Here is an 18697-nt window from a genome sequence, read left to right as displayed (position 1 = left end):
GGATAGATAGATAGAGGGTAGATAGATAAATACTGCGTCTCTTTGTAGGTGAAGGGAAGAGTCAGATTCATTTCTTCCCATAAAACTATTATAAAGAAATGAGGAAAAAAAATACAAATAAATTATTTTTTTTCACCAGCTTGGATTCAAACCAGCAGCGTTCAAAACTTGTGTCCAGCAGCCTCCTGGCTTTCCTAGCTGCTGGACACAAGCTGCTCTAGCTGTTGAGCCACTAGGATTGATGATGTCAGAGGGAGGATTTTACATAAATGAACCTACAATGCAGCCTCTTACACAGCAGATTACACAGGATACAGCTCCATTGTACAGAGCAGTGTCTCTATCTCCTGTATTCTAGAGAGAGAGGAAAAGAGGTTTTTTTTTTCTTATAATAAAATTGCTAAAAATAATAAAAAAAATGGAATAATGTAATTTTATTGCACTTTTTTATAAAATAATAAACATCACAAATCAGCAAATAACATGGACATATTTGTTGTCCCTGTAATCGTAACGACCCGAACAATGCAGCAATCAGATTATTTATGGGGATCGGTAAATGACGGAAAAAAAATGGCGCAATTTATTATTTTTCTTTAGAAAAACCCATAAAAAATGTAATAAAAATGTATCACTGAGGCCGTGTTCACACGAAGCGTAAATGCTGAGTTTTTTTCTGCAGATGTCCGCAGCACGAGCGCAATAACAATGTTCTCTGATTATTGCGTGTTTGCGGTGTTTTTTATGCATTGTCCCCTTATTTGATACGTATTGTGCAGATGTGAATCCTGAAGATTATAAAAAAGAAAAACACCAAATCCGCACAGTTCAGCGGGGTCTTCAGACATAAAAGGGGCAGAGATTTCAGGACGTCTCATCTACTTTGCTTGGACATTTAGTCTGTGTTCACATGTAGTGTAAATGCTGCATTTTTTTTCTGCTGTTTTTTTGCACATTTATTCTGCTGTGTTTAATTGTCCAAGTAAAGTGGATTCCACGAGAAGACGCCGCTGATCTCTGCGGCTTTCATGCTTTTTTTTCTCTGGAGGTTTCTATGTGGAGCTGAAAAAACCCCAGGAAAAAGCTTCTCTGTACAATAAAAACACTTAAAAACGCAGATTCACATCTGAACCAAAAACACATTAAATAATGGAGAAAAGGCAGAAAAAATGCAGCAAAAATGGAAAAACCAGAGAAGATTGTTATTGTGTAGCTTGGTGCCGACAGCGACAGAAACAAAAAAACCCTGAAATTATGCAACGTGTGCAACGTGTGAACACTGCTTTATAGGCACAAATAAGCAACATGTCATATAGTGACACCTATAAATATAAGAAAATTCTGGCTGCTATGACTACTAACGAACAGTCTGGGGCAACTGCTGAATGACCCTTACTGACAAATGGCTGTGGCTAGGGGGTGTGGCTAGGGGCGTGGTCAAAATTTTGCCTTTGTCCCTGTTTCCCTTCTTCAAAAGTTGGGAGGTATGCAGTCAGTCAGTCAGAAACGTACTGTGAAGGAGTGAGGAGGAAAGTTAAGGGCAGACCTGGGACCAGGCCTGCCACAGACTGTCTAGGTGTCTGGGTCGGAGCTTACTTTTAAGGAGGAGGGGTTGCAATCGTGATGGACCTTAAAGTGTCGGGGGATGGTCTTCAAAGCATCGAGGTCAGACACCTCCTTCGCTGCCATGATATCCCTCATGTTCACGGACACGGATGCGGAACTGTCTAGAGGTTAATCCTACATAGATCAGTCCGCATCCGCACCTGGCTGCGTAGATCACAAATTCAGTACTACAGGAGATATAGTGCCTAACCTTGAAGCTCTTCTAACCATCCGCCGACATGAAGGTTTTTGCCCTTTCGATATTACGGCATGCTTAGCATGACCCACATGGGAAGCAGCCCCATTTAGGTGGTCCGATGTCAAAAGGAAGATTGGCAAGACAGACGTAGTGACTATGCACTAAATAATCTTTCAAGTTTTTACTCTTACGTGCTGTCAGTGCTGGAAAATCAGATAACACATTCTTAAAAGATGGTTCTAGTTGTAGTACTGACCAATGTTTGGTTAATATCTTTCTTATTTGGAACCATTGGTTATTATAAGTTGTAATAAATCTAATAATGTTATCAGATTGCTTCTTCCTTTTGGCACAAGAGAGAAGTTGGGTCCTAGATGTGGCTTTTGCTAAATAGTAGCAGATATCCTTATCTGGAATACTTCACTCCTCAACCTGTAATACTTTTGTATTATTATTGTCCTCTGTTTTTTGGTGTGAGATTTTTAGTCTTTTGTATTAATAAAGATATTTGATATTTACCAAAAATTTGACATTTTTTGACGTTTTTTCTATACTCTAATAACACTGGGGAACAATTTGAAAAAAAATTTGTTGAGTTAGGTTTTTGAGCTGATTTATACTAAAATTGGCATGCTGATTCCAACAATGTAGTCAGTTTTTTTTCTATCACGTCAAGTTTTTCCTCCTCAACTTCCCTGCCATAGAAGCACAATTGCACCGATTTCTGTAATAAGACTTGTTATCTGAGTACAATTCGACTCATATAGAGCTACGTGGCAACTTGTAAGAGTAGTCACAACTGAGACCGTGTGGTGAGAGGTGTGTGCAGCTCCCAATACGTCATAATTATCAATATCTTTACACAAAAAATGTATCATAGTAGGAATAAATAGGATTTGTGATAGCTTTTCTCTTTACATTGGGCGCTTAAGGCCCCGTCACACTAAGCAACATCGCTAGCAACATCGCTGCTAACGAACAACTTTTGTGACGTTGCTAGCGATGTTGCTGTGTGTGACATCCAGCAACAACCTGGCCCCTGCTGTGAGGTCGTTGGTTGTTGCTGAATGTCCTGGGCCATTTTTTAGTTGTTGCTCTCCCGCTGTGAAGCACAGATCGCTGTGTGTGACAGCGAGACAGCAACAACTAAATGTGCAGTGAGCAGGGAGCCGGCTTCTGCGGAGGCTGGTAACCAATGTAAACATCGGGTAACCAAGAAGCCCTGTCCTTGGTTACCCGATATTTACCTTTGTTACCAGCCTCCTCCGCTCTCACTGTCAGTGCCGGCTCCTGCTCTGTGCACATGTAGCTGCAGGACACATCGGGTTAATTAACCCGATGTGTGCTGTAGCTAGGAGAGCAGGGAGCCAGCGCTAAGCATTGTGCGCTGCTCCCTGCTCTGTGCACATTTAGCTGCAGCACACATCGGGTAATTAACCCGATGTGTGCTGTAACTAGGAGAGCAGGGAGCCAGCGCTAAGCATTGTGCGCTGCTCCCTGCTCTGTGCACATGTAGCTGCAGTACACTTCGGGTAATTAACCCGATGTGTGCTGTAACTAGGAGAGCAGGGAGCCAGCGCTCAGTGTGCGCTGCTCCCTGTTCTCTGCACGTGTAGCTCCTTGCACTGGTAACCAAGGTAAATATCGGGTTGGTTACCCGATATTTACCTTAGTTACCAAGCGCAGCATCTTCCACGCGGCGCTGGGGGCTGGTCACTGGTTGCTGGTGAGCTCACCAGCAACTCGTGTAGCGACGCTCCAGCGATCCCTGCCAGGTCAGGTTGCTGGTGGGATCGCTGGAGCGTCGCAGTGTGACATCTCACCAGCAACCTCCTAGCAACTTACCAGCGATCCCTATCGTTGTTGGGATCGCTGGTAAGTTGCTTAGTGTGACTGGACCTTTAGTTGTAATTTATATATCTTTTATGATTTTTTTCTTTGTTAGTTTTCAAAGCTTGTAACTTTACATCTCAGTGTTTTATTTACTTATGTACATATTTCCTTTGGTTCAGATCATGTCTGCTCCTTCTTCCTCTCGTCGTAAATGCCTAAACAACCCTGACTCCTTCTGCTATATTTGTGGTGTTTTCACCATTCCAGTTCAAAGGGCAAACATCAGTGCATTTGTCAAACAAGCATATTTTGCATATTTTAAAGTAAAACTCGGTGATCAAGATAAGCCATGGGCCCCTCACATAGTGTGCAAGCAGTGTGTCGAGAGTTTACGGATGTGGACCAAAGGAACACGTGACAAGTTGGCATTTGGTATCCCCATGGTGTGGAGAGAGCAAAAAAGTCATTCCACAGACTGTTACTTCTGTTTAGTGAAAACATCAGGATTTAACAGGAAATATAAAAGTAAAATAGAATATCCAAATCTACCGTCAGCCATCAGACCAATGCCTCATTCAGCTGAAATTCCAGTGCCAGTTTTCGAACAGCTACCATCTCTAGAAGTTCTGAGTGATGTTGACGAACACAGTGACAGCAATGATGCAGAATTTGAAATTCACAAGGATTCAGTTCGTAAGGGATTTGATCAGCACGAGTTAAATGATTTAGCACGTGAATTGGGCTTATCAAAAAAAGCTTCAGAATTACTAGCATCGAGGCTGAATGAGAAACAGTTACTTGAACAAGGAGCGAAGGTATCATACTTTCGTACTAGAGAAAGTACATTTTTGCAGTACTTTCGGTGTGACAGCGGTTTTGTGTTTTGCCATAATATTCCTGGTTTACTACAAGAATTAGGGCTTTCAATGTACAATCCAAATGAATGGCGACTGTTTATTGATAGCTCAAAGCGGAGTCTTAAGTGTGTCCTTCTACACAATGGCAATTTATTTGGTGCAGTCCCTATTGGGCATTCTGTCTCTCTTCGTGAAGAACATGGAGATGTAAAGAGAGTTATTGAGTTATTGAAATATGACACACAATTGGATCATCTGTGTTGACCTTAAAATGGTTTGCTTCCTTCTTGGTCAGCAGCGTGGGTACACAAAGTATCCCTGCTTTCTCTGTATGTGGGATAGCAGAGCTCGAGAAAAGCATTGGGTTGAGTCGAATTGGCCTCCAAGATCTGGTCTTAAACCTGGAGATCCTAACATTCTACATCAGCCACTTGTTGACAGGAAGAATATACTATTCCCACCTCTGCACATAAAACTAGGTCTCATGAAGCAATTTGTAAAAGCATTGCCAACTGACGGCGACTGTTTTAAGTACATCATGTTGGCACTTCCTGGACTGTCCATTGAAAAAATCAAGGCTGGTGTGTTTGATGGTCCACAAATTCGACAGCTCATCAAAGATGAACATTTCACCGGGACTTTGTCAGATCTTGAGAAGAATGCTTGGTTATCATTCAAAGACGTCGTCAAGAACTTTCTTGGAAATACACATGCAAGTAATTACAAAGAAATTGTTCAGAAACTATTGGAGAGCTACAAAGCGCTTGGTTGCAACATGAGTATTAAACTACATTTTCTGTATTGCCATCTTGCCAACTTTCCGGAAAATCTTGGTGCTGTTAGCGATGAGCAAGGTGAACGATTTCACCAAGATTTGAAGGTTATGGAAGACCGTTACCAGGGTAGATGGGATGTACATATGATGGCTGACTATTGCTGGAGCATCAAACGTGATTGTCCTCAAGTTAAACACTCCAGAAAAAGCTATAAATGTACATTTTTACCTTAAATACTTGCATATATATATATATATATCCTTTGTAAAAAAACATGATAGTGTTAAAAAACATATTTGTCATGCCTATTTCTTAAATATTTCTTTTTTTGTTCATATTTGTACTATTTAAAAAATAAAAAAAACTTTTTAGGTACAGTAGTTTACATATTTTTGAGAAGACAAAAATCCTATAGTTCAAAAACGACGTGATAGATAAAAACTGAGATCATTTCTGGATTCAGCATCCAAAAGTTAATTAAGAACAGTTGTCTGACCTAACGCCTAAAAAATTGCGTTCCCCAGTGTAATTTATTATGGTCATTAATTTCCCTATTGTTGCTCATATTTATAATCACCACAACCCGTGGGTGGCGTCACGAACTTTACCAAACAACCACCCCAAACCCCTGCGTGCACCGCCACTACACCCTTCCAGAGCGATGTGACCCCCGGGTCCGGAGGCGCTCGAGCCACCGATACACGAGCCCGGATCCGAGCGGCTCGGCGACCGCAGCTGAGGCCGCGGGGCGGTACACTCAAAATTCCTGTTCTTCCAGATCAGAGCACAACATAAGTAATAACCTATACTAAAATGGATTTTATTTCTGTCCAACACTGATCGCACATTTTTCCCACTCCATATTTGTCCCCTGTTTGTCCCAGGAGTCCCACTTCTAGGGGGGAGATCGATTGCCGCCTTTCTCTGCACCATGATAGACATTTGGCTCATAGCGCAATGTCGGGCAACACCTTCTTTCACAAAAGTAAGGCCATATGCGCACGTTGCGTTCTGTACCTTGCAGAAAAAAACGCATCCTCTGGCAGAATTTGTCAAATTTCTTTGTGACCACAAAAACGCAGGAAAAATGCATGCGTTTTTTGCCGCGTTTTGACTGCGTTTTACATGCTTTTTCAGTGCTAAAAATGGGGTGCGTTTTCAAGACAAAAACACTACTAAATAAAGTTTGAATATTCAAACACTAGGAAAAAAAATCATGCTTTAAATCATACACTATAATGCTAATTTTCATAAAAAGATTATTGAGATTTAATATTTGTTAAAAATAAATTTATCTTATTAGTTGACTCTTTTTTTTTTAAAGTCGGACTGAATGTGAGGGCAAAAGGAAACCTCTTGACCTCACTATAATGCCAAAAACGCATGCTTACATTTTGACAAAAAAGCATGCGTTTTGCATCAAAAATGCATGTAAAACGCTTGAATTTTGATTTTGAATGCGTTTTCACAACTGTCATTGACTTCAATGTTACCAAAACGCTGCCAAAACGCACAAAACAATTGACATTTGACACTTCTTCAAACGCAGAGATTTTGACAAATTTGTGACACAAAAAACGCTGCGTTTTTGGACGCATAGTGCGCACAAAATCTGCCTATTTCCCATAGACTTTGCTTGGAGATCAAAACGCCTGCATTTTTGCATTAAAACGCTGCAGCTCAAAACGCTGCGGAAACGCAAGAAAAAACGCAACGTGCGCACATAGCCTAAATCTTAAAGAAAACCTCTCACAGTAACTATTGCACGGACGCTGCAAAAATCTACAGATCTGGAATCTTCAGACTGTAATCCTGATAATTTAAGTGATTATCAAAGAGAAAATGTTCATTCTAATACGTCATTTAGAGAATTTCAGGATTCAGAAAAAAAAAAGCGAAAAAGGAGAACCAATAAGAAGGATATGAAAAGATCTCCAATACGGAACAAGAAAAAATGAACTTGCCTATGAATTAATTTATGGATAATGTCATGAGAGTGTCCCGCTCTGGGGAGACCTCTGGTGAGTCAGGGATCAGAACGTCACAGCACCTTATTGTTCATAGGTCTACAACATTATTTGAGTCAGTCTACTTTGTTTTAATGCTGTAGGGGTTAAAAACGCTTTCCAATCTGGCTATCCTTTGTAGCCTTAAACTCAGGTGCATCTCTTTTGTGACCACTCCCCTTCAATATAAAAAGTTATTTATTTTACCATCTGATGCCAGTTATAGATTCTCATTCTATGCTGACGTCTTTGAAAGGAGCCTGTCTCTGGAAGAAGCTGAGGAGTTGTGACTATTGCAGCTGTGGTGTTTAGCTGCATTGGAAGAGTTTGAAGTCTTTTTCCTGTTTGTGTCTATTTTCCCTCTGTCTCATTTACCTATGTGTTGTAGTATTGCAATGACGAGACTACTGCTCTCGCCAACCTTCTCACTAGCCAGGCTTAGCAAAGGCCTAGGCACATGATGATAACGGGGGGAAGCACCCGTATAGAGACATTAGAGAGCATAGGGTACAGACTCAGGTGAGTTGCAGGTGGTGTCCCCTCTCCCCATCATCAGGGCATTCTTTTTTACCATTCCCATTGTTACCCTCGTGTTACGCTGCACGCTGAGTGTCTGTACGCTCTGGTGTGACATAGTGTTTTGGTTTTGACACCCACAGTCTTATCGGTTGAGCAGATTGAAGTCCTGGACAGGGGCTTAAATTTTGTCAGTGGCATTTTTTTTGCTGAGGATAGAAATGTTTCAGGTCAGAATTACTCTAGTTATAAATTTACAACCTTTAATGTATTTGAAGGATTCTCCTTCTCTGAACAGAAGCCATTGTAATGCTAAAATAAATGGATGAGGATCGTAATTTGGAAGAATTGATGGGGCACCATGATGTAAAACCAAAGGCCTCAAACCCTCATTATTATCCAGTAACATCTCGTTACCATCATTACACATGTTCCAGAATGTGATAGAAAAGGACCAGTTGGCTCTGCACCGTTATGTCTCCTCCAATAAAAATAAAGTATATAATTTAACAAAAAATCAATTTAATGCTGAAAATAAACAAGAAAATAATAACTATTTGGTTATACGTAAGTCAGACAAGGCGGGATGTATAGTGCTATTGGAGGCCTCTTTACATAAAAAATGAGAATATGACATTTTGGAAAATAATACTACTTACCGTAGATTGCAATCACTCCAACTGATGTCTGCTCTAAATCATTATACAATATGTTGGATGGTGGTTGCTTCTCATTAAGATTCCTTTCTCAAAAGCTTTTATTATGAGGAGAGCATATTTTGTTTTAAATGTAGAAAAAGGATCCATAACATAGGTCTGCAAAAAATGTTTTTTCAAGAGATGTTTTGCTTTTTCCACGTAATCCTTGTTTTTGGATGCACTGAATCCGAAAATGACCTTCGGTTTGACATCACTTTTTCTGACCATTTAGGTAACTATGTTAAATTAGGCAATACCTCAAAATAAATGAAAATAAGACTTACAAAATCAATTTCTTATTACAAATTTTTCATGTAAATATTTATTTTAGTTTCAACAGATTTTTATTGAGTCATTCAAATCATTGACAAATAAATCAAAGCATTATATGGTTACATTTCTTGATACAATGACATTATGCTATTTTCAAAATATCTCCCCCAAATGGGATCAGAAAATCAGGTATCAACTATTTCTTGTAAAAAAAAATGTATGCTACTATAGTTTAAGTTATTGAATCACCCATCGCTATTGCAAACAGGGCCGGTGATATTGGACACCCCTGTCTGGTACCCCGTCCAATGCGTATCGGTTGTGGGCTAGTTTTAGGTACGCAGCGGGGTTGTTATAGAGAACATGTATAGTTCGGATGAAGTTCTCAGTGAACTCTAATCTAGCCAACACCCTATATAGGTAAGGCCACATTACCGAGGTAAAGGTTTTTTCTATATCAAGGGCAAGAAGGAGTATTGACGATTTGGACTTACTGGCATGTTGAATTATATTCAGATTCTTACGTCTTGGTCTGGAGGTATAAGTGCTTGTAGTCCTCGATTAATTCTACTAGCCAAAAGAGAGGTAAAGAGCTTCAGGTCAACATTCAAAAGTGATATAAGCCTGTAGTTTTTCACCTGCAGGGGGTCTTTTTTTTGGGTTTTGGTAAAACAGTTATATGTGCTAAGAGAAATTCCAGGGGCATCGCTTTACCTTCAAGCATGTAATTACATATGTTTATAATATGGGGTTTCAAAATGTGAATTAATTTCTTATAATCAACTGCTGAGAGTCCATCTGGGCCGGGGGCTTTGTGAGGTTTTAACTTTTTAACCATTTCCTCGAACTCTTCTTTAGTGACTCTAGCTTAAAGTGTTGCTGAGAAATTCGAGGTAAGGGTAGGAAGATTTATGGAGTTTAAAAAGCTATTGTGACGCCCTGGACTAGCCAGGTAGTCACAGACATAACACCACACACACCACCTTCCCTAGACAGTTACACCAGTCACCTTGTTGCCTCCCTCCAGGGGCTGATGTCCACACCAGGTGGGGTGGAGCCAGGCGGTTGGCCCCACCCACCAAGGAGTTCACAGGCCTGGAGGCGGGAAAAGGAGTCAGATTCGTTTTGGAGGTGAAAGTGAGAGGAGTAAAACGTCTGCGTGTGCCTGGGTAGCAGCCCAGGCACTGACAGCAAGGTCGGCAGATGGTGGTGGCCGTCTGCAGGAGTTGGCGGATCTCTGCGGAACCGTAGGACCGGGGTTGGACGGTGGCCCACCGGTACCGAACCGGGGAGCGGAGTGAAGTTAAGCACACAGGCAGGGCCATCGGACCCAGACTAGGCTTGAAAAGTCTATCCGAAAGTGACCGGAACCCCAGGGGTTTCCTAACACCCAAGTCCCGCTAGAAGGCAATAGTCCACACCGTGAGGATATACAGCCACCGCCACAGGCTAGAGATCCAAGGGCCAGAGCCTGCGGGCAAAAGGGCTCTTACGGTACCAATACGCCGGGGAGCGGACTACCATTGGGAAACCATCAGAGTCAACACATTCTACACAGGTGCAGGGAAAGACAGCCACCATCACCTGTCCGGGGAGAGCAAAGACACTGCAGCTGCGGGACCCGTCCATCCGGCCATTTGGTTTACCAGAGACTTTGTGACTTTCTGTCTGAGAGAGTACAACAGTCCCATCCGGCACTGTGCCGCGCTGCCTTTGCAACCCTGCATCCCAGCTATCCAGCCGTCCCGTATCATCACCCGGGCCCCGGGAACACCAACCCCTACCCACGGAGGGGACAACACCCTAGCTGCTCCCTACCATCGGTCCCGGGATCCCCGTCACCAGCAGCGGTGGAGCCATCATCACCACGTCCCATGGGTGGCGTCACGAACTATCTCCCCAAACAAACCATCCCTTTTCACTCACAGGTGAGGAGCGCTGCTCGAGTCCCCGGGTCCGGCCCACCGCTCGAGCCACAGAGCAGCAGCAGCAGAAGCCCCGGACCCGAGCGCGCCCCTCCGCCCACGACACTATCTATCGCATTCGAGGTAGCAGGTGCTGGCTGGGTATATAAAGATTGATAAAAGTTATTAAATAACTGGTATACTCTATCAGGATTGGAGGTTTGGCCTCCCTGATTGTTGTTTAATGTGTATACTGAGTTAATCCTTTCCTAATCACAAAGTTTTCTTGCTAATAGTTTATCTATTTTATTGGAAAGTTTGTAGTATGTCGCTTGCGTCCATCTTAGTGCTCGCTCCGTTTTTGTTGTCAACAAAGTTTGTAGTTGAAATGTAATATCTGTTATGAGTTTGGTAAGATGGATAGTGGGATATGATTGCTTTGCTGCCTCTAACTCTAACAAGGTAATTTCCAGCTCTCTCTGAGCGGCAGTTCTGTGGTTTGTTTTTTTGAGGCATTCTTGATAAAGGATCCCATGATATATATTTTGTGATGATAAGCACTATTTAAAGGGAAAGTCATCAAACACATTGTGCTACAAACTATTGTGTAAAAGTCACTCATTTTGTGCAACACACCTTAGTTGTTCAAACATTTTGTGACTTTTGAAAAAAAATTTTCTGAAATGTAAGAGAAGTTTAGTGAAAGAGGGTGGTGCTGGAAGCGGTCAGACAGATTCACAATAATTGTTGCCCTTTTAGAATATGTGATTTTGCCTATTGTACTTTTTTTTACTTTTACTAATTGTTAACCAATTGCTGTAATTTTTGTACTTTAAGACACATCGCCCCTCCCCCCAAAAAAAATGTGTAGGAAGGGGGGTTATCTCATAGTCCGAATGCTCCTGGCTGTGGCTGGAGGAGTGGTAGTGCAGGAGGCAGGAACCAGCGCTGGGGCTAACAGTGTGCCTGCTAATAACAAAAGTGAATATTCACTGCTCCTCACTCCCATAATCCTGTCTACCTCTAGACACTGAAGCTAAAATCGAGGGGTGTGTGGCATTATGGGCGTGGGGAGCAGTGACTATTACTTCTTTTTAATAATTCACTTGTCCCCAAGCCAATAATCCCAGGTGTGGGGAGCAGTGAATATTCCGGCAGCTGATATCTGCGTGTAACTGCAGGTGCATGGCAGTGATGTCAAGCGATGCGCCGCTTATACACTGAATTCACTTGCCAACATCAAAGACAACACCACACACTGGGGGAGCAGATGGATGGTGAGTATAAGCATTTTTTTTAATTTCTGCAGTGTGATGAGGGATATTTATACCAGGATGACGCCAGGGGCAGGTGCAACCTGCAGCCCAAGAGGTAAGGGGGCCCATTTTCACTTGTAAATACTAAGATTGGGATCATATATACCAGGATAAGGGACATATATTCTGAAATGGGCTTAGGATGGGGATCATATATATTAGGATAATTGCAATATATACCAAGATGAGAGGTATACATACCAGGATGAGGATCATGTATACCAGGGTGAGGGCCTTATATACCAGCATGGGGATCATATATACCAGGATGAGCCCAGGATGAAGGCCATATATACCAGGATGGGAGAAAGATGAGCAACATATATACCAGGAAGAACGAAATATGCACCAAAATCAGAGACACATAACTGGAAGGGCCTCGGGATGGGGGATAATAGTACAGAATTGGGGGATATTACCCCCATAACAGTGTCAGCAGCAGATTCCCCACCCCCCATAACAGTGCATCATGACTACGTTTTTTGCTACAATTTTTTTCCTATTTTCCTCCTCTAAAACCTAAGTGCATCTTATAATCATAATAATACAGTAAGTTTGAAAAGAAAGAAAATGGTGCATTCCCTGACGAAGTCTTACTTGAGCAATTGACTTTTCAATAAAACCCTTTTACTCACAGTACATCATGATGCCTTCTCCCATGTGACTCATCTGACAACAGGACCTGAGTAATGATAAAAACATTTGCCAAATTCCAAATGCAAGAATGGCTCCTCTACTGTGTGGGTTTTCTCATGGTCGACAAGAATTGATTTACCAATTAAACATTTCAAATATTCACAACATGAAAAAGGTTCCTTCTCTGTGCAGCTTCTTCAGATGTTTAACGAGATCTGATTTCTGAGAATAACATTTTCCACATTCAGAACATAAAAATGGTTTATCCCCTGTGTGAAGTTTTCCATGGTCAATAAGAGTTGATTTCCTAGTAAAACATTTACCACATTCCAGGCATGAAAATGGCTTCTCCCCTGTGTGACATCTTTGATGTACAACAAGTTCTGATTTCCAGTTAAAACATTTCCCACACTTTGAACATGAAAACGGCTTAATCTCTGTGTGATTTTTCTGATGTCTAACAAGGTATGATTTCTGAATAAAACATTTCCCACACTCTGAACATGAAAATTACTTCTCCCCTGTATGAGATCTTTGATGCTTAACAAGCTCTGATTTCCGAATAAAACATTTCCCACATTCTGAACATGAAAATGGCTTCTCCCCTGTGTGACATCTTTGATGTACAACAAGTTCTGATTTCCAGTTAAAACATTTCCCACATTCTGAACATGAAAATGGCTTCACCCCTGTGTGATTGTTCTGATGTCTAACAAGGTCTGATTTCTGAATAAAACATTTCCCACATTCTAAACATGAAAACGGCTTAATCTCTGTGTGATTTTTCTGATGTCTAACAAGGTATGATTTCTGAATAAAACATTTCCCACACTCTGAACATGAAAATGACTTCTCCCCTGTGTGAGATCTTTGATGGGCAACAAGTTCTGAATTCCAAATAAAACATTTCCCACACTCTGAACATGAAAATGGCTTATCCCCTGTGTGAGATCTTTGATGTCTAACCAGAGCTGATTTCCGAATAAAACATTTCCCACATTCTGAACATGAAAATGGCTTCTCCCCTGTGTGAGATCTTTGATGCTGAAAAAGTTGCGCTTTCTGACTAAACCATTTCCCACATTCTGAACATGAAAATGGCTTCTTCCCTGTGTGAGATCTTTGATGCTGAAAACGTTGTGATTTCTGACTAAAACATTTCCCACACTCTGAACATGAAAATGGCTTCTCACCTGTGTGATATCTTTGATGGTCAACAAGTTCTGAATTCCAAATAAAACATTTCCCACACTCTGAACATGAAAATGGCTTCTCACCTGTGTGAGATCTTTGATGTCTAACCAGAGCTGATTTCCGAATAAAACTTTTCCCACATTCTGAACATGAAAATGGCTTCTCCCCTGTGTGAGATCTTTGGTGCTGAACAAGTTGTGATTTCTGAATAAAACATTTCCCACACTCTGGACATGAAAATGGTTTCTCCCTTGTAGGAGCAGTTTCATATTCCACATCCCTACTGTAACTTTTATTTTGCTGACAATTCTGTAATGAATCAGAATTTTGGACTTGTTTGAAAAGATTAGATGATAGAGCTTTCTGAGGAAGGACTGGAGGTATATCTGGGACAACAGCATGCTCTTCATATGTATCATGTGTGACACTTTGATTGTCTGTTTCAAATTCTGAAGATAATAGATTTCCATACGAACTCAAAATACAGTAATCTCCTAAAAATAAATACAATGTTATTAGTTTTTAATATCTTGAAAGCAAATTTATTTTTTTAAACCATAACATCAGATATTAAATGAGGAAAAAAATGTATTCTGAATCTGTTGTCCAATTTTGACATCTTCAGGTCCCGTTACACGCTACGATTTATCTGACGATATGTCGTCAGGGTCACGGTTTTCGTGACGTACTTCCGTCGTCGTTAGCGACGTCGTTGCGTGTGACACCTATGAGCGACTCCGAACGATCTTAAAAATAGCAAAAATATTTGATCGTTGACACATCGTTCAGTTTCAAACTATTGTTCGTCGTTTCAAACAACATCGTTAGTGTGTCCGTCATCAGCGACGCGGGCGTGTCGTTACGAGCAATGCTCCATGCCTCCTCCGCTCTGATTGGTGGTACCAACTGCGTTCTGATTTGGCAGGCATGGTTGATAAGGCGGACACAATTATACGCCTCTGTCATTGCCGTAATTGTTGGGAGGATTGCTGTGTGACGGTGTCCACACGACCGCAATAGTCAAACAATATATCGCTGAATGATGTAGCGTCGTTTGTGAGATGGGTACGTGTGACTGCTAAAAATCGACCTATGAGCGATCTCGGCAAATCGTAGCAATGATCTGGGCGCGTCACATCGCTAACGAGATCGCTAGCGATATCGTTGTGTGTAAAGCGGCCTTAAGACTTACATCTTCGTTAATGCGGATCTTCCATTTCTAGCACCAGTTCTCTGGAATGTGCTATAGTAAATAATCTGATTGATTGTCACAATGTGACTGCAGGATAATGAGGGACAGGGGGCTCCTATACTGTCCCTCACGCTAGGGGACACTAACCTATTCCTAACCACTGAATTACCCCTGAAGATGGAGATGCCAGAGTCCCGTGCCTTACTAGTCTCCTGAAGAGATCTAATCTGTTATCCCCCCGGGAAAGGAATGGGCAGGAGTATGATGGAAACACAGATTAAGAAAGACGGGAAACACAGATTAAGACAGACAGGACACATTGCAAAGTCACAGAAATAAACAGTGAGAGACTAAGGAGAAAAGCAAGAGCTGGAAGGCAGCAACAAAAAGACAACAAGGCTTAACACCACAACAGCTTATAGCAATAGTACACAACAATAACCCGTACATCTCGATCACAACACCTCACCAGACAAGTATAGGTAACCTATAGTTGGCATTAATGAGATAGTCCAGCCAGCATATACAGAAGGGAAGCGAATGATACTTTCCCCTTTACAGCATGTGATCAAAGACATTAACAAGCAGCTCAGCAGAGAATAACTCTTACTAGCCTGCCCAAGCCTGTGGTTTGACACCTGCATCTCCCTGCGCTGCTCACAGACATCAGAGAAGTTAGCAGGCAGAGTGTAGTTTCCACAGATCCTGATGCCACCATGACAGTTGTCTTACCCTGCAAACATCTCCTTGTTACATTGATCCACAACATAGACAATTTCAAAGAGGGTTTTTTCGAAGACGAAAATAAAATAGTTACAGATGCCAGATATACAGTGTGTCCACCCATATCCTGTTCACCGCAATTAACTTGAGAACGGCGGCAGCTAGAAGTGGTGTCTAGGTATGCCCTACAACTTTGTAATTCACTTTTTTTCTCTATCTCGTTCCAATTTCATAATAAAAATGCTAACTCCGTTGTTTTCAACCAGGTGGCGCTATAGGTGGTTTCATTGCGTAGTGCATGGCTAGTTTACTATACCCAGAAAACACTTTTATGCCTAAAGCTGCCGCCGTTCTCAAGTTAATGGCGGTGGACAGGATATGGGTGGACACACTGTATAATGGGGTTTTCCGGGACTGTAACGTTGATGGCCCATCCTTAGGCTTTGTAACCAATCCGGTAGCAGGTTCTTGCGGTCTATGCAGATAAACATTAGAGCTCCAACTCATCAAGACTGGCAATGGACACTGAAAAATTACATCATGGATTGGAGTGAGATTTCTGGCATAGGGAACACTACATTTTGTTATGAATTAGAGAAGCGGTGGCATCACACCCTTCTTCTGGCCAAGCTCTGCCCATTTTGACAAAGCTGGTTAAAATTGGCGTGAAACCTCCAAAAGTTGCACAATTTTTTTTAAAACTCTGTGCTGCACACATTTTTTTGAGAAATTTCAAAGTGGTTTATGCCATAATTGCTTTGATGAATCAGGGTGTAAAATCTCCTTCTGTAGGTGTCTCCATTCCTTCCAGGGTAGTTTGCCAGTAATTCACACTCTCTAAAGCAATAATTTAATTACATCTTTTTTGGTAGTTGTAAACCTTTGCATTTCAGTGTGCGGCTGTAACTCTGTCTATTTTGGCAAAGCTAGTTAAAATTTGCATGAACACACACACACACACACACCAGCCTATCGCCTCTTTATTTTTAGACTTCTGTAATTAAGAGACCTTATATCACATGATGTGATGTTAAAAAGGTCCTTAAGCAGTCCTATAATCGGTATATAAACACTGGGGGACCTAGTAGAATGGGGGTTCTGTGAAATTGTCCAGTTTGCTCTCCCTTTCCCTTAATACCAGTCCTGCATGCCAGCCTTTATTCTGTTCAATTTAGACTCCTGCAATGAAGAGACCTTTGGTTACATGATGTCACATGATTTTGAAGTCATCAAAGGTCCTTAAACAATCAACCTTAGAATACAACTGACGGGGACCCGAAGAGAGTTGGGTTCCTGAGAAATTGCGCAGTTTAACTCCTCCTAACGCTGGCCCTGACTGTAACTAGGGCTTATTTTTGGAGTAGGGCTTATATTTCATTCTCCAAAAATCCCATAAAATCATGCTAGGGCTTATTTTTGGTGTAGGTCGTATTTTTGGGGAAACAGAGTATTCGTGAACCCTCTGCAGGTCTTTGAGTTGCCTTCATAACAACATAGAGAAGGCACTAGAAACAAACAGCAGAAGAAGAAAAGAAAATACAGCTGAAAAAAACCCCAGAGCAGAAAGTCTAAAAATGTAAACACAAAACTAGTGCAGAAAGTGCAGGAGTAGATATCTCTTACTGGATAGATCTGGAGGAAACACATCCTGAGGAACATCGGGATCTTCTTGTTTACAGTCCTGTGGGAGAAGAGGACGGGGACATCTCTCTGGTGTTGTCTTCTTACTGGATAGAACTGGAGGAGACACATACAGGGACTGAATTCATTCCTTACATACAGATAATTATAGGCCGTGTGTATTTAGTTCTGTCTATTACCTGGTGATGTGAGGGGCTGGGGATCCTCCATCATGACGTCCTTGTACAGATCTTTGTGTCCTTCTAAATACTCCCACTCCTCCATGGAGAAATAGACGGTGACATCCTGACACCTTATAGGAACCTGACACATACAATGATACCGTCACCCCCGATCCCTTCATAGCGTTACTGTATAATGTCCCAGCATTCCCAGCAGTGTCACCTCTCCAGTCAGCAGTTCAATCATCTTGTAGGTGAGTTCTAGGATCTTCTGCCCATTGATGTCCTCATGTATCGGGGGGTGAGGTGGAGGCCCCGTGATTGGGCTCAGGGGTCTTCCCCATCCCTCAGACACAGGGTTCTGACAGCGCTCACTAGAGGTCTTCTTCACTACTGTGTAATCCTGGTTATGGAGAGACACAGTATTAAATCTCACTCCAGACATTTCCAGAGTCCTCACCTCTCCAGTTCTGTCCATCTGTTATTCCCATAGATAAGAATGATGTAATGTGACGTCATCAGAATCTCTCACCTCTCCAGTAAGCCGGAAAAGGATCTCTAGGGTGAGGTGTAATATCCTCTCCGCCATCTTGTCCCTGTCCATATCCATCCTTCACGGGGCAATCAGGAGAATTCTGTTATATAGAAGATCTCCACTGAGAGGATTTGATATTATAAGGACCTGAATGGGAAGGAGATGAGCAGATGATATGGAAAATTAATTCAGATACGGGAGGTGAGATATCATTTTATAGCCATATAAATACAATGAAAAGTGATCAATTATTCATATTGTACCTAGAATGGGATCAATGAAAATGTTGGCTCATCAAGAAAAAAACAATTCCTCACTCAACTCCATTGATGCAAAAATACCACTAGAGATGAGTGAAACTGAATTTTGGCTATCAGTACAAACTCCGACTTTTCCAAGAAAACTAAGTTCGAGTTCAGAGTTCGGGGGCTTTATGAATGTAAACCACTCTCGGAGTATCGCGGTACTCGGGTACGCTCGGTGCTCAACCCAGTGTGAGTCATCTGCAGGGTTTGATCGGCTTGCACTGGGGGTAACAACAGAATGATCGGATGTAGTGTGCACAAGCAAAAAAAAAATGGAAAAAACCCACCCTCCCCCAGAAGTGATCTGTTTATGGCTGCATGTGGGTG

The 18697-nt window shown here is 41.8% G+C and overlaps 1 protein-coding gene across 1 annotated transcript in view; it reads right to left on the bottom strand.

Annotated features, from left to right (window-relative positions):
* Positions 1-18437, bottom strand: part of LOC142259227 (uncharacterized) — a 119255-nt gene extending 100818 nt beyond the window's left edge. Inside the window, 5 exon segments of the mRNA XM_075331717.1 lie at positions 13134-14307; positions 17352-17465; positions 17549-17672; positions 17754-17933; positions 18063-18437. Coding sequence (XP_075187832.1) covers positions 13134-14307; positions 17352-17465; positions 17549-17672; positions 17754-17933; positions 18063-18140 — 1670 coding nt within the window. The 5' untranslated portion in view covers positions 18141-18437.
* Positions 18438-18697: the final 260 nt, after the last annotated feature.

The sequence above is a fragment of the Anomaloglossus baeobatrachus genome (genome assembly GCF_048569485.1).
Source record: "Anomaloglossus baeobatrachus isolate aAnoBae1 chromosome 5 unlocalized genomic scaffold, aAnoBae1.hap1 SUPER_5_unloc_4, whole genome shotgun sequence".
NCBI lineage: Eukaryota > Metazoa > Chordata > Amphibia > Anura > Aromobatidae > Anomaloglossus > Anomaloglossus baeobatrachus.
This window is presented reverse-complemented; position numbering and strand designations above follow the sequence as displayed.